This window comes from Doryrhamphus excisus, chromosome 8, assembly GCF_030265055.1.
Source record: "Doryrhamphus excisus isolate RoL2022-K1 chromosome 8, RoL_Dexc_1.0, whole genome shotgun sequence".
NCBI lineage: Eukaryota > Metazoa > Chordata > Actinopteri > Syngnathiformes > Syngnathidae > Doryrhamphus > Doryrhamphus excisus.
Window position 1 is genome coordinate 11,213,237 of NC_080473.1, and position 15,750 is coordinate 11,228,986.

Genomic DNA, 15,750 nt, shown 5'->3' on the forward strand with positions numbered 1-15,750 from the left:
CACATATTTTACGTTTGTTTTGCAAGAGAGGCTAAAAAGGAGATGATGCTTTACCTTCAGAAACATTTTAAGCCATAAAAACGGCCACTAGGTGGCAGAAATGCATTTTTACATATTGAACTGTCACAAAAGCAAAAAAATATCTGTATCAGAGCCCTGATATTAAATATTTCTACCCGTAGAACTGATATTTTCCTGACACTGTCAAAATAACACAATAACAAATTCATGATCCATCATCAGTTTATTGTGACCTATCAGTTATTTTACTGATAATGAAAACGTGGTTTTAAAATGAATAGTTTTTGGGGTCGTCTCATACTTAGGGTTATCTTATCGTGTCAGTATGATTAATATCAAAATAGAGGTCAAAACACCACAGTCCTCGAATGTATTTTACAATTGTATCAAATAAATGCAGCGATTACATACCTGTATATTATCGTGATGATACTGTCATTATTTGCAGATCAGTTGCCACAAGATAAACAGGAAGTGTATTCTCATCTAATGATGACCACATTTAAAAAGTTGAATCAATATTTCATCCATTTTAGCGATGCCATTACATAAACTGCAGACGACTTTTCATGTTGTATTTCTTTTACATAACCCCACATCAACAAAATGATACAAAAAATGGTGCTTTTTCAATGCACAATTTTTCCAGAATCTCTCAACTTACTTCTTGACAAACTAAGAAAATTCGACAATGTAACGTGCACATTTAACTTGTGTGTAAAAAGAAAAAAAAAAGCACAATCCAGTAAAAATAATATTTTTTTTTGTTCCTTCCCCATCTGTTTTGTAATAAAGGTCAGCAAAACCTTACAGCTGCCTCTGTCACACATCATATTTCAAACATTTACAAAATATTTACAATCTTAAAGCAAACCCAATAAGAAAAAAAAAGATTGCAGGTTTGTCACAGTATAAGAAGGCTAGCTTTATGTAAGTGTGCTCTGTTGTTCAGTGTCTTTATGGCTACATTTCACCAAACACGATTCCCTCCATGACTTTCTGACGCTTGTCCTGAGCGGCCATTAGGTACAGTTTTATTTGCTATATGATACTCCTTTACCTCGTCTTAACCAGTCCCTCCAAGGAGACTGGACCTTGTCCTGATTGGCATCTACACTCCAAGGGAAAACGGTCTTGCTGGGCTTACGAAAGAAGGACATGCCGTGTGGGGTCATCTTCTTCTGAGGTTGCTCTGACTGCTGCTGGGACCTCAGCTGCTGGTTGATGACGATCTGGATGTCGTCCTGAGGAAACGTGTGGAGAGAAATCAGCAATGAGCAGGACACTAATTGGGAGTATTGGGATGTTTTATGCCAAAATGCCAATTTTATGCCATTTCTCAGTGAGTCTTAATGGAAAAAAAATGTTCGTTTATCGTTTTTAATTGGTTCCAGACCCGACCGTGCTAAGTGAATTTCCGTGAGGTGTAGGTTTTCTTAATTTTCACAGTTAGTGTATAGAGAACCTGTTTACAACCTTCTTTAACATTATTAGAGCCCTCTAGACATTAATACCCAATATAGTAGATAAAATAACAGTAAACAAGCCATAAGTGAGACTCATTTTTGTTCCTATTGTGAGATCATTCAAATCTGCAATAAAACCCTGTTGTTGCAGCGGTCAGGTCTGAGTATTGTGTGTCTCACTACAACATTACTGACACCTAGTGACCAGTGTAGAATACTACATATCCTCAACATCTTTTAATGTGTCTTGATTTGTATTTTAATTAATTTATATGACTGATAATTGAAGCAAAAGCTGTGTTTTTGTCATAACCAGTACGTGATGATATATGATATCCTTTAGAGGTGTGTTGTCAGATCACAATTTTCTCAGCAGGATGTTTGTTTATTATTACAGTATGATTCCATTTACAGGGAACAGGAAAAAAACAACTAAAAAAAGTACAGCTGCAGTCAACCCATATTGTAAATTCTATTTCCAAAGTATCTAAAAATGCAACAAACCAACAAAATTATCACAATTTGAAAGGCTCAACATATTACAATAATATTAATTTAGTCTTTTTAGTAGCCACTCGGTTAAAACTTGTACTTTTTAACATAAATTTCATAACAGTAACTTTTGAATATAAGAAGATTGTGAAGTAAAAACTCCAAAAATAAGTGTCTGACGTTATATCATGTGATGTCCAGTCTTGTTTATAAATGCTGAATCAGCAAAAAGAGCACATGACACTTCCCACACAAAAACTACTCGATACTACTTTCAAAAGGGAAATGTGCACACTGTAAATAAACTCCTGTTTACGGAACGTCATTTCATTTTACAGACAATCCATACGTCTTTATTTTAGAATCTATAAAAAATAATATTAATGGACACAATGAATCAGAACCAGCAATGGTGGAAAACAGATTTGTGAAAGGAGCCTTTGACATACAAATCTGGTATTTGTAACTGACTAGTGGTGGACAATTTACAATGGAAGGATTTTTATACAATGTTTATTTGCATGGACTTTGGGCTTTGCTCTTTTTTCCCCACATTTTTAATTTTCATTTCTTCTTGCAATTATTATATTATCCCCATAATATTTTAACTTTATTCCCATAAAATTATGTTTTTTTTTTCCTCAAACAAATTTCATAATTAAAAAACTCATAATTATGACTTATTTAAAAATGATGCTATTTTTTCTCTTACTCTTTTGACTATATTCTTTTTTCTATTACTGTACATTTTTCAATTTACAGTACTGAGTCCTTACCTGCCAGGCTTCCAACTCCTGTGAAAGCTCCAGTTTACGCTGGATAGCATCTAATAATTGATTATTAAGAGACATCATGTCATTTTTACTTCGGACCAACTCAGCTTCCATCAGATTTTTCCTGAAAACAAATAATTCACAGTCACATGCACAGAAAAACACAATTCTACAGCTGTAAATGTCCATTCAATAAGTTCATACAGTATCGGTATTTGTTATGAGAATATTAAGCATTAAGGATTACTGACTTGGCAATGGCTTCATCTCTGTCTCTGATGGCTTGTCGGATGACTTCAGTCTGTTCGTGGACGCTCTGCAGACTATTTCTCAATTCAGTATTCTCCTGCCGCAGTTGGGAAGTCTGAAGAGGAGCATCAACAACTGCTTGAGTAATGTTTATTGTTGTATTAAATCATCTTCTTCAAGTTCCATTCTTTGAAAGAATGTTGTTATGTTATGTTATGGAGCATAAAATACAGCAGACTTTGACACAACGAAATGCATTCAGAATTCAGAATGCATCGAAACAAATGCATTCAGAGCACCCACAAGTCCTCTACCCCTTGGGTCACATCCCTCCCCAGGAGCGCCAGGTCACCTGATCTCTCAAGGCATACGCTGTGCTCAAATTCCCACACTGATCACTCGTCCTGACAACAAAAGAGTAATGCAGCTCCTCCAGCATACAGGAAAAAAAGAGGGATCAGGTAGCGTCCATGCATTTGTTCACAATTTGCCCTCCTAAAAGGGGTTTTTGACGTATTGGCCTATTTACATGGTTCTTCAGGGCCAGGATAAACATCCAAAGCATCCAAACTCTTAGCTGTAATACTGCAATACTGTCATTTATTTTCTATTTTTCTCACCTCAGACCCAGACGCTTGTACCAGAGATTGAGCCACAGCCTTCAACTGTTGTAGAACAAGATTCAAACTCTCCTCTTGATCTGTATCATTAGAACAGCTTACACTGCTCTCTTCCTGCGTCAGTGGCAGTAGTATTTGCAGGATACAACCCAGTTCTTCTGTGAGCTATGAAACAGGAGAGAAGGTACATTACACACATTGTTTACCAATTCCCGTCTGCATGGGTACATCTCAGTTTTGCCCCCAGGGGGGATTCAACTACAACCCGGATTCAGTCCGCGGGGCCGCACAGTAGCTACCCACATCCGTAAGAAGATGGGTGGAGATGAGTTCCACTATACATTTATTTTTTGTGTCGCTATCCTGCATGGTAACACAAAATATGTAGACTAGCAGGCACATCCCAATCACACCTAGGTAGGACAATATAATGGCTTCCATTTGTATATGGCAGAAAAGAAAATGCCCAACGTAATACAGTAAGTTGCAAAACGTGCTTGTTTGTGTGCTGGAGGGTCTAAAACGAGGAAACGCTGCAACAATGAGGCTGATAAACAGGAAATGTATTGAATCCCTCACAAGTGTAGTTAAATGACATTTTCCCTGCAGTAAGCGCTGCGTGCACAAGTGATTAAGACTGTTTTGGAATTCTTCTGTTAACATCCAAACTTCATTAACCAGCTGTTTATTGTCATGTTATAATGAGTTCATTTGGAATTTTCAATTTTGAAGATTCACTGTCTTCACACCCTCACCTGAGCAGTGTCATACTCGAGTCACATCGTGGCTGACAACATGCATGCATGCAATGAGTTCTCATCACGTTCCAGCCAGCAGACAGTGTTTCACAAGCAGAACATATCCAAAATACACGTGAGTCTCGTGTTGAAACTCTTACACTTGTTTTTCTTTCCATTGTAAATTCATCAAAGTGATGCATGATTTATCCATTATAGATCAATTACAAGAGTGCTATCAAAAACTGATTGAAAGATGTCTGTTTTCTCATTTCTCAATCCCATTCTCAAAATGATCTACCCCTCTTCAGGGTTCCAGTTGACCTGGAGCCTATCCCTGATGACTGAGAAATAAACCGGTCACCAGTCAATCATACGGGGCACATGTAAACAAACATTCACACCTATAGACAATTTGGTACCTCTTCTTTACTGACGCATAAGTCAGCCATATCTAACTCTGACAGAAGAGAAGCATCTCCGAGGCTCTTGGATTCCTGGAGGGCCACCTGCTCCATAAGATCATCCACCTGTGCTTGAAGCCGCTGTGAGCAGCCCCGTGCCAGCTCCACCTCCTGTCGCGCTTCGGCTAACTGGAAACACACAAATGCGGAGAACAATAACAAATGTTGCCTTCAATTTTAACCGTCAAATTGCCTGACCCGAGGCCATCAGGACCTTTTATAAACTTGTTTAGCATCCATCCGCGTCGCGTGAGACAAGCATCCTGACATGCCAGATTCCAGCTGTCAGTGAACAATGAAACTAATCGAACATGTGAGGAATTCAGAGCTGCAGGTAAAAGTCGGCGCGACTAAAGTGAGTACTGGTAGGTACAGTACGTCCTATTGAGTCACACATCCTGAAATCCCAGTGAAAGGGTTTAAATTCCTTTTGTTATTGAAAGTCTTCCGTTCATTAAATCACCACATTGCTGGCTGTTCATCTTGATTGAAAATTAAGCATTTGGATGAAACAGCTTTGAAGAAACACTTTCAACCTGCATGCCATTCTTTTTAATTGACTTTATTTACAGCACATACATGTGTTCAGTCAGTCATCTGCTGGAAAACATGTGCACGTGTATACGTGTGGGTGTACCTATGTATACAATGTACGTGTATGTGTGCGTACCTGCTGGCTGTGCTGCTGGTTGAGTTGGTCGTGCAAAGCTAGACGTGTGTTTAAAGAGGCCAGGTTGGTTCTTAGCTCAGTGTTCTCCTGACAGAGGTTCTCCAAACGTTCCTCCAATTCCTGTTCCCTTTGAGTGAGACGCAAAACCTGGACAAACACACACACATCACTGAAATTTATTTTCTTTAAATTAACACATGGTATATTCCCTTTAACTTCAATGTTGTTTTCTTCAAATGTTATGGTAAATCTCCCTGCGAAATTTAGTACAGTAAGAATATTAATAATAATTGTTATAATTGCATTTTTTTTCCAAATTATACAATAATACATGTTATTAAAATTAATTGTATTTAATTTCTCCAATAAAAAAAAGAAAAAAAACACAAAATATTTTTTTAGGAGGCCAAAAAGTAAATATATGGATAATTGGCATATTTACCTGCTCCTTCATGGCGCTGATCAACTCCTCATCCTGAGGCCGACTATGGATTGCTTTTTCTTGCCGGTCCTGTTTTAGCATCTGTAATTCACTGGACATGACCCTCTCCACCTCCATCGCCTATAAACAGTCAGTACATTAGTTGGAATTAATAATTCGTACCGTAGATAACATACGATTATTATTGCTTTTTTTAAGATGGGTGTGCGTAAAGGAGAAGACAGCAGAAGGAAGTGAATGTTACATATTTTTCCAAGAAATTAAGCATTTTCAAGTACAAAAAGGCTTTCAAAAGTGTCACTGATGTTTCTGTAAGGTTCTGTGACACACGCAAGTTCCGGATTTGATCGTTGCAACAATAGGCTTTTATTGCAGGTTTGAATTATCGTGCAGGGAGCACTATAATCCCAAATAAAAATGCCTAATGCCGCTGTAACCCAGTGCACTCTATTCTGTCTACCACTCATTCTGTCTTCCTAGGGAATAATTAACCATGATAAACACGGGATTAGTGTACATGCCTTTTCTCCTCCCTGATCCTAGCACTTGGTTGTTAGCGTTACATTCCGTAAATCAACAGAAACCCCAAGTTGAAGACCTGAACCTGAAGGTCTGAGTCCATATAAACACAAAAAGTAGTCACATCAACGCCCCTCTTTAAGTCTGGAGCGCTTCATTGGCGTTATTCAACAGTTCAGAGGGGTCCCTGTCAAGTCCCATCACAGCCGAAGAATAAATGATGAAAAGTGTGCCATGCAGCAAATGGAGCGGAGGACTTCTCGCCCATATAATTGACATGTTCCTCAACAGTCTAAATGTAAAACATCAGGAGGATGAAAAGGGACAGCTTGTGTGTACGTGTCTGAATGAGTGTACTGAGGAAGTGAGACACGGGCTGTGTCTGTGTGTGTGTGTGTGTGTGTGTATAGAAAGAAAGAGCATAAAGAACAAAAGCAAAACCGAGCTTGCCGACGCACTACGAAGAAGAGAAGCTTGTATCGTGAAGATGCCATAATTACCGGCTGGTCTCATCAACACAGACCAGTCTCACAATGGAGGCAGCGACCCGCTGAGAATCAGCAGAGACACGAGTGGAAGCAGAACGCTCCGTTTGTTCGAGACACAAAGCCAGAGATGATATCCCTTCATATGGCCCCCCGAGCCCCCGGGCCATCCCGAGTCCACAAGCTGAGGTATCTGGCAGCTGACAAGCCAAGCTACAGCTAAGGCCCTCGGGGGTTTACACAGAAAAGATGGCTTTCCCTGGGGAAGATGGGATGTTTGGGAAGGGGCATCCAACATCAAAAAGAGCAAATGAAAGATGGATATCTCTCAGCAATATATATTGTCTCTTCCTCTGTCTCTCTCTGTGATGCTGGGTAGCAAACAGATTACCGGACTTTGCCTTTCTCTTTTGACACAACAAGAGAAATCCACAGTAAAAAAAAATAGAGGATAACAGAGTCAAAAAATAGAGGATAATGTTGCCATAATGTTGCCTGTAGGAGTCGTGTCATAACAAAGATCTCCTTGGCTGTAATCAGATGTCCTGCTTTTCCTTTTCATAGAAACTCCCTATTGACCTATTTATAAGTGTTATTTATACAACCTAACAATCAAGTGTATTCGAGTTAACACTTGATTAAGTTAATGATTTAACCAAAAAAAGGCCAAACGTGTACAGTTTACAAGCACAGACAGTACAAATTTCAAATGGAACATTGTTGACAACTATAATTCTAACGGCTTCCTCACCAGTCTATGTGTGGAAATATGGGGTATTAACTATAAAAGCCATCGTCACTCGCTAAATGTACTACAAAAAAGGTCAGTAAGGATAAGAGAGAGAACATACTAACTCCTTATTTCTAAAATCACAAATACTTAAACTTGCTGATATACAAGAGAGGAGAAATATGATCTCAGGGAAGAACTAAATTAGAAACACTTATATGCTAGGACTACGTTAAAAAGCCATAGCATTTCAGTATGTGGAATCAAACTATGGAATGGATTGAGTAAGGAACTCAAACAATGCACAACGATGAGCCAATTCAAGAAACAATACAAGCAGTTGATGTTTGCTAAATACAAGGATGAAGAGTCTTGAACCAGTCATGATGTGCTATATATATCACTATATTGACACTTACTATGGTACACATTATGTCATTGGATGGTCATATCACCTCGTACTTCGGTACGAGGTACATTATTAAAAAAATAAAAAACTGTATTATGGAAAGCAGGAAGTGAACAAATGTAACAGTTACTGATTGTAAAAGTACCAGATGGAGGGGTAGGATTTAATAAGTTTTGCTTCTTCCTACTCCTTTTGGACATGTGGAACTGTGATCTGATTATGTGATGCATTCAATTGTAATCTGATGCATGTTCAAATGAAATCAAACCATTACCATTACTGTGTCTTTATAATACAACACACTTATTTTCATTACGTACTGACTACACATTGTAGTTTGGCCTTCATCAAATAAGCAGTTACTTTTTCCAGCAGCATTGTCCGATCACTACACTCCTCTTTAATCATATTGTTCTCCTCAGCCTTATTTCTTTACAGTATATATTCCACTTCAGAAGTGTAAAGGTGATTAAGTGTACAGTCCATATCTCTTTTTAATCTAAATCCACACACAGAATCCTGTACAAGAGAGGTACATCAGCGTATTTATGTAGTGTTCTCATGTTGCCGCAGCGATAACAATTATCGCCTCACAGCACAGTGACGTCAGTAACTTACCCTCATGTCCTGCTGCATACTTTGAAGCGCTTCAGTGACTATCTAAACAGTCACTGTCCCAGCGTGTGGCATATTATTGCATTCACCACCACCGGTATAGAAAAAAAACACTTGTTAGGGCCACACAGATCAAAAACTCTCTCTTGTAGTTGGAATTGCAACCCCATCTGTACACACAAAACTACAGTATACTCACCGAAGACATCAGGTCAGCTAAAAAGACGTCATTCGACATGCGGCTCTCTCTCGACACTAAGTTTTAAAACAAGTCTAACACCAAAGGAAACAGTTCTTGCTTTGCCTTGAACAGCCTAAGTCGAGTTAGAACCATGTTTTATCTAAATTGCCTTTTTCCTGCTCTTCAAGGGGGTCTTTCCACAGTCAGCCCTCAGGTGGAAAGACAGTCACAGTCCATTATTCTGTGGACCTTGACACATGGGAGGGAATGCAATCCTGTTTGGGATTCATTTTAACTTTGCAGGAACTAAACGGTTGCTTGTTTATACTACACAAGGTATCTTAAAAAGCAATATCACGTCTGAATGTAGTTAAGGAAAATTACAACCCTTCCTTTTCAGGCTCACAAAGTCTTATCAACTGCTCCGAATGAGGTGATAAGAAGTCCTAAATTACGTCACTATTTGATTGTCTTCACAGTGAATATACTTTATATGTGACTGAGAACTGATGATGCTCTATCAGATGTGCAGTCGCTGATATTTTTCCATGATGTCATATCACTGACTCAGCAGCAAAGACGACTAAACATTAACTTGGTGTTACCAAACAAGCTGGATAAAATGACACTGTAAAATAACTCAAACCACAAATACAATGTAGACTTTTATAGTGTTGATTATTATTTTTTGTTTTTAAATAATCTATTATCTGAATAGTCTATCATTGAAAACTATTATCATAACAGACAAGAAGACAAGATCACCTGTGTGACCAAAGAGTTTTGTGCTTAACCTCAATTACTCTAATCTGGAAACCAATACTCAAAGTAACTAATCACTTGTCAGTATGATTGTGATTTATGAGTAGTGATTAAAGGTATTCGATACAATATAAAAGCTACAATTGAAAAAAACTTCCAGCTTTACAAGAAATGGTTCTCTTTTTTTCTCAGCCATTATCTGAGCAGAGACGGTTATGATTTGATCAGTGTTTATTTGTTGATATGACTGAGAAAACCTGTTGAACCAAATTCCACAAAAATTGAGGGTGGAGCATAGGCAAAGGAAAAAAAATGCAATTACAGTGGAACGTCAATTAAGGTACGCACCGTATTTTTTGGTTTATGTCAAATGTACACAAAATTTTTGCCTTGGTTCAAAAATAAATAAATAAAACAATATGGCGTTGTGTCGTGTTATTAGTGTATTGATTGCTTGAGTCCAACTTTGTACCACAATATATTGTTATTAGCTTGTTAGCATATTTAAAGCTGTCCCCCAGCATCGTCGCCTGTCTATGGACAGAGGTTGACTGTAGTTCTTTGCAAACTATCAGATGGGCTTTTCAGATGGATCACTGCTGCAACATAACCCACAATGGAGCCAAAGTAAAAAACATTTGATAAGGAAGTCTAAAACACTATTGAAAAAAAAAGTGGTGTATGTTAGTGACGTGCCACACCACCGATGAGTAAAAGTCAGGGTGGTATCGGTGACTATCAATTCCCACATCTAGTGTCCTTTGGGACCGGATCTTGAAAAATTCAGTGTCATCATTTGAGTTAATACGATATCGCTGTTCAGTTGAGAAAAAAAATCTGAAGCGGAAAGGTTTCAACAAAAATAAAGTAATTAGCTGTGAAATCAGATTGTGTTTTGCATCAACTGAGTAACTGTTTAAATTGTCTTTCAGATGACTTGTTTTTGTGTGAGACACACAAACAGGCTTAGTGTGTTTTCGAGTAATACCCCAGGGGCTTATAAAGAACAGTTTCACTATGTGGGGTGGATAGAGTCAGTGCCTGCCTTATCTTCTTTGTAGCCTGTGTCGTAACTTGATCACCTTGAGGGCCTCTCATATGGACAGAAGTGAATTATTCTCACACACACACACACACTCGCAGGCTTCCCTGTGTGTGCTTGCTTGGACTCACAGTGTTTAGCTGATCCCTCAGTTTCTGTGTGTTCTCGCTGTTCTCCAACTGAGCTCGGGTCTTGTCCCTCTCGGCTTGGCACAGGGCCTGAGCGAGATGCTGCACCTGAGAGCTCAGATCCCTCACATCCCTCTCCAGGTAGCCCACCTGACTCTCCCACTGGGACTGGCAGTTCTCCAGCTTCAAGCGTAGCTCATGCCTGCCCTGCTCCAGCACCTGCACGAGACGGGCATACCACATGAAGCCTAAGCATGTCAAGTAGACTTAATTAAATGTCTGACAAGTAGTGTTGATGCTTTGTATGACTTCACTGCAAGAATGACATCATTTTAACGGGAATTTAAGCGGCGTTCATTACAAATAATGGAATGTAATAACATCTTTAAAACGTGAGAGCATGGCTCATTAGCAAGCATTTCAGTGCAGAACTAGATTCCTTTGTGAGAAAGTGATTTTCAACTTGGACTGAGACATGGTATTAGAATGTAGCATTGTTTTGTTGTTGTTTGGTCATAGTATACAGATAGATATAATGCAGAAACTTGCAGTAATGCAAATCAAATCAAATCAACTTTATTTGTAGAGCACTTTTCCTGCAAGGACATGCACAAAGTGTTATGAAGCGATGGTACAAATGAATATAACAAATCATCACCATTTTCCCCGATTCTTACACTTTTCCATACTTTTTCCCTAAACTTATATACATGTAATGTGAATTGAATTGTTTTCAGACCTCAAACTTTCCACATTGGTAAAGTTTTGTGTTGAGTTGAGTGTCTTCCGAGTAATATTGCAGTAACACGAGATTTTGATTATATAATATGTAGGGGGCCATTGGGTGTACATTAATTCATAATGTCAAACTAATCGCAAGTGTATTTGAAAGCAAGCAGATGGATGTACTTTATTTACTTTAAGTCTGCTCCGAAGCGGAATAAAACATAACTGCACGAGGAGGGGTCATCCAAAGTTTCCACAATTTTCCTTAAGCATTTTATGCCATCTTTATAAAGCTAAAAGTCAACATTTAGCCCTTAACTCGAAAGTAAAAGTCTTACCTCCAGCTTATCGGCGTACTGCTCATGTAGTTTGTCGCTCTGCTCTTTTAGCTGTCGGTTTTCCAGGAGCAACGCGTTCCCCAGCTGGGCTGCCAAAATAACCTCTTCCTCCTTTTGTTTCAAAGCCGCCACAAGTTGACCGGGGTCTTGGTAAGAGACTATTTCCTCCTCCTCGCCGTAGTCGATGAAGAAGCCCTCCTCCAGGCTCATTTGCTTGGGCGTGAAGCCCCACTCGTGTATCCGATTCATGATTCCTGTCGCTTGCTTGGTCCACACTAGTCAAAGTGATACACTGGAAGCATCATTTGTAGGTACCATGACACCTGCCTGCTCTGTTACAGTACTGTATGTGGGGGGAGGGGAGGGGAGGGGAGGGAGGGAGGGAGGGGAGGAGGGAGGCCGAACCAGTGTCACCAGCAGCTGACTTGCAAACACTGGGCGGCGGCTTGGGTCACCTGGCAACCGCCAGCGTCACATCACATACATGAAAACACACACACAGATGCAATAGGGGCAATAGTAATATTATGGTAATGGTAATGGTAATGGTTTTATTTCATTTGAACATGCATCAGATTACAATTGAATGCATCACATAATCAGTTCACAGTTCCACATGTCCAAAAGGAGTAGGAAGAAGCAAAGCTTATTAAATCCTACCCCTCCATCTGGTACTTTTACAATCAGTAACTGTTACATTTGTTCACTTCCTGCTTTCCTAATATAGTTTATTTATTTAATTTTTAATTTTTAATTTTTAATTTTTAATTTTTAATTTTTTATTTTTTATTTTTTATTTTTTATTTTTTATTTTTTATTTTTTATTTTTTATTTTTTATTTTTTATTTTTTATTTTTTATTTTTTATTTTTTATTTTTTATTTTTTATTCATTTTCTGCCGCTTTTCCTCACGAGGGTCGCGGGGGGTGCTGGAGCCTATATTTTTATTTTTATTTTTATTTTTATTTTTATTTTTATTTTTATTTTTATTTTTATTTTTATTTTTATTTTTATTTTTATTTTTATTTTTATTTTTATTTTTATTTTTATTTTTATTTTTATTTTTATTTTTATTTTTATTTTTATTTTTATTTTTATTTTTATTTTTATTTTTATTTTTGTCACGTACCAAAGCACGAGGTGATATGACCATACAATGACATAATGGGTACCATAGTAAGTGTCAATATAGTGTATATATAGCACATTATGACTGGTTCAAGACTCTTCATCCTTGAAGAGGATATTATCTTTTTATACATATTGTATAAAATATTATATTGTCTTTTTATTACAATACAATAGATATGAAAGACTAGTCAATGATCTGCTGCCCACTGAAAATAGGGGAGTGGGTTACTTTCCCTCCCAATACTGCACCCCTGGTTGTGAGTACCTGCAGTTAAAGGGACAGTATGCAACAGATACCGAGAAGGAGCCAACATTCCAACATATTCCTGCTTCCTGCTTTAAGTACGCAAAGTGTTGATTGTGATTTGGCAAAGTTTAGACTCAACATAAAGTATAATGAATTTGTTGCTGAAATGCAACCCACCTTTTCACCTTTCACCTTGTCAGTCCTGTGTTATGCTCTGGGCTCCAACCGAAGTCTTCAGAAAGAGAGATGAGAGCACTAGCCGTCAAGCTAAAAGCCTGGACTGTCAACTTTATATCCAGCATGACTCGTCAATTCCCACACCTATTACACTCACTTCTGTGAGCTCTGTAATACGCATGTGACACAAGAATACCTGTTTCCCCACCTCACAGGTACATTTAATATTCTATACTTGATTCACATTTTTAAAACTAATTTACAAAATTCATTCATTCATTTTCTACCGCTTTTTTTTTTTTCCTCACGAGGGTCGCGGGGGGTGCTGGAGCCTATCCCAGCTGTCTTCGGGCGAGAGGCGGGGTACACCCTGGACTGGTCGCCAGCCAATCACAGGGCACATATAGACAAACAACCAGTCACACTCGCATTCATACCTATGGATAATTTGGAGTGGCCAATTAACCTAGCATGTTTTTGGAATGTGGGAGGAAACCGGAGTACCCGGAGAAAACCCACGCATGCACGGGGAGAACATGCAAACTCCACACAGAGATGGCCGAGGGCGGGGACCGAACCCTGGTCTCCTAGCTGTGAGGTCTGCGCACTAACCACCAGACCGCCGTGCCGCCCAATTTACAAAATTATTGTATATAAAAATGAGAGAAAATGAAAATATTATTATTATGAGTTGTTATTGTACAGCATTTCTGTATACTATAATATTACACGGGTTGGCACCTTTTTATCTGGTGGACCTAATTGTACCCTATGCTCCGTCTAGAAACCTACGCTCACAACACGCCGGTCTTTTGACTATCCCGAGAGCCAGAAAGAAGTATGCGGGCTCTAGAGCCTTTTCCATTCGGGCCCCAACGTTGTGGAATGATCTACCTGTTAATATTAGAGCTGCTACCTCAGTAGAAATGTTCAAGTCCCGACTTAAGACTCATTTCTATACTTTAGCGTTTAGTTAAAAATATTCCCTGCCTGTTTTGACTGCCGCTCCTTCTCTCTCCCATACCGCCCCGCCCGGCTGGGGGGGGGGGGGGGGGGGGGGGGGGGGGGGCAGGAGAGGCTGTTTTGGAAGTTTGCCTTGACGAAACTGGACATCGGACGTGGCCTACCTTGGAGGCGCTGCAGCAGAGGGATAGTGATCATCTCAAGACCCGTGGCTGCCCAACTGTCCTAATGGCATCACATCTTGGACCTGGACTATTATACTCTATGTTTATATTTAACTGTCACATGTAAACCTCTCCACATCCACTGCAGCCTGGTCATCCTAGAAGGGGGATTCCCCCATCTGCGGTCCCTTCTCAAGGTTTCTTTTTCCCTAATGGGTTTTGAGTTTTTCCTTGCCGTGATGGGGGTTCAGATCAGGGGATGTCGTTTGTCGTCTATTGTCTGTCTTCTACTGTTGCCTGCTTGTTAAGCCCTTTGAGGCTCTTTTGTGATTAAGGGCTATATAAATAAACTTGACTTGACTTGACTTGACTATACAGTCCTTGTCTTCCATTAAAAACACTAACATAAAGCAGCAAATAGCAAGTAGCAGTGGTTAAAGCACAATACAGGATAAATAAAAGCAATATTGTATACTATACACGAGCAGCACTATTTATTCATTTAAATTTAACACATCCAGATTTTGTTAAAGTAAATGACAATAAATTTATTTCACTTCCCTGCAGGGCACCAGCGTTTCCTTGCATGATCAAGACCACCAAGCGGAGGGAGAGCGTCTCCTTGTATTGCTTGCATTGTTAGGCTTGCTGCCAGGGGTCAGAGGTTGACCCCCCCCTGAGAATTTTATTGAGAAGGGCAATGTCAGGGGAATAAAACCAGCGCATCCTGACGCATGGCTCCGTTTTGTTGTGGATAAGACCAAAGCGTGAGCCCATATGGCAGAATGGCCCCAGCAGGGAGCCATAAAACACACTGTACACTACATGACGGGGCCTTATGCTGCTGTTTTGTCCAGATTGGGCCTGATGTCTATATTCTTAATTTCTAACAGTAAATTCTAATGGAATTGTGTTCATAGGTATGACATCTATTATCCTCAATTACTTGTCGCTAGTAAATATAACATATTTAGACACAAGCTATTAAGAGCTCTACAGGCAGTTTGTGGAATCAAAATAAATCACTTTTTTTCACAATTTTTCTACTTGTTTTTTAATATAGGCATTTCTACATAATACAATGGAAGGCTAAACCTTTAGATCCACTATATATTTTTTTCTTATTTTCCAAATATGGCATTCACTGTATTTATTCATTTGTTTGTATTATTTTCGAGTGTTACGTTACAATTATGTAG

General features: G+C 38.9%; 1 protein-coding gene across 1 annotated transcript; it reads right to left on the minus strand.

The window, feature by feature from the left end:
• Positions 1-225: 225 nt before the first annotated feature.
• si:ch211-235m3.5 (BICD family-like cargo adapter 1) lies at positions 226-12,209 on the minus strand. Its single transcript, XM_058080348.1, has 9 exons — positions 11,870-12,209; positions 10,809-11,024; positions 5,935-6,054; positions 5,493-5,639; positions 4,781-4,951; positions 3,622-3,786; positions 3,004-3,116; positions 2,756-2,876; positions 226-1,265 (listed from the first exon to the last, which is right to left on the minus strand). The coding sequence occupies exons 1-9, from the start codon at positions 12,116-12,118 to the stop codon at positions 1,056-1,058; spliced, it is 1,512 nt and encodes a 503-aa protein (XP_057936331.1). The 5' UTR covers positions 12,119-12,209; the 3' UTR covers positions 226-1,055.
• Positions 12,210-15,750: the final 3,541 nt, after the last annotated feature.

Coding starts and splice junctions, on each gene's coding strand:
- si:ch211-235m3.5 (XM_058080348.1), bottom strand. CDS start 12,118: ATGAATCGGATACACGAGTGGGGCTTCACGCCCAAGCAAATGAGCCTG. Junction 5,640..5,934: donor TCAGCGCCATGAAGGAGCAG/GTAAATATGCCA, acceptor GTGTTTGTCCAG/GTTTTGCGTCTCACTCAAAG. Junction 3,117..3,621: donor TACAAGCGTCTGGGTCTGAG/GTGAGAAAAATA, acceptor GCTCCTCTTCAG/ACTTCCCAACTGCGGCAGGA.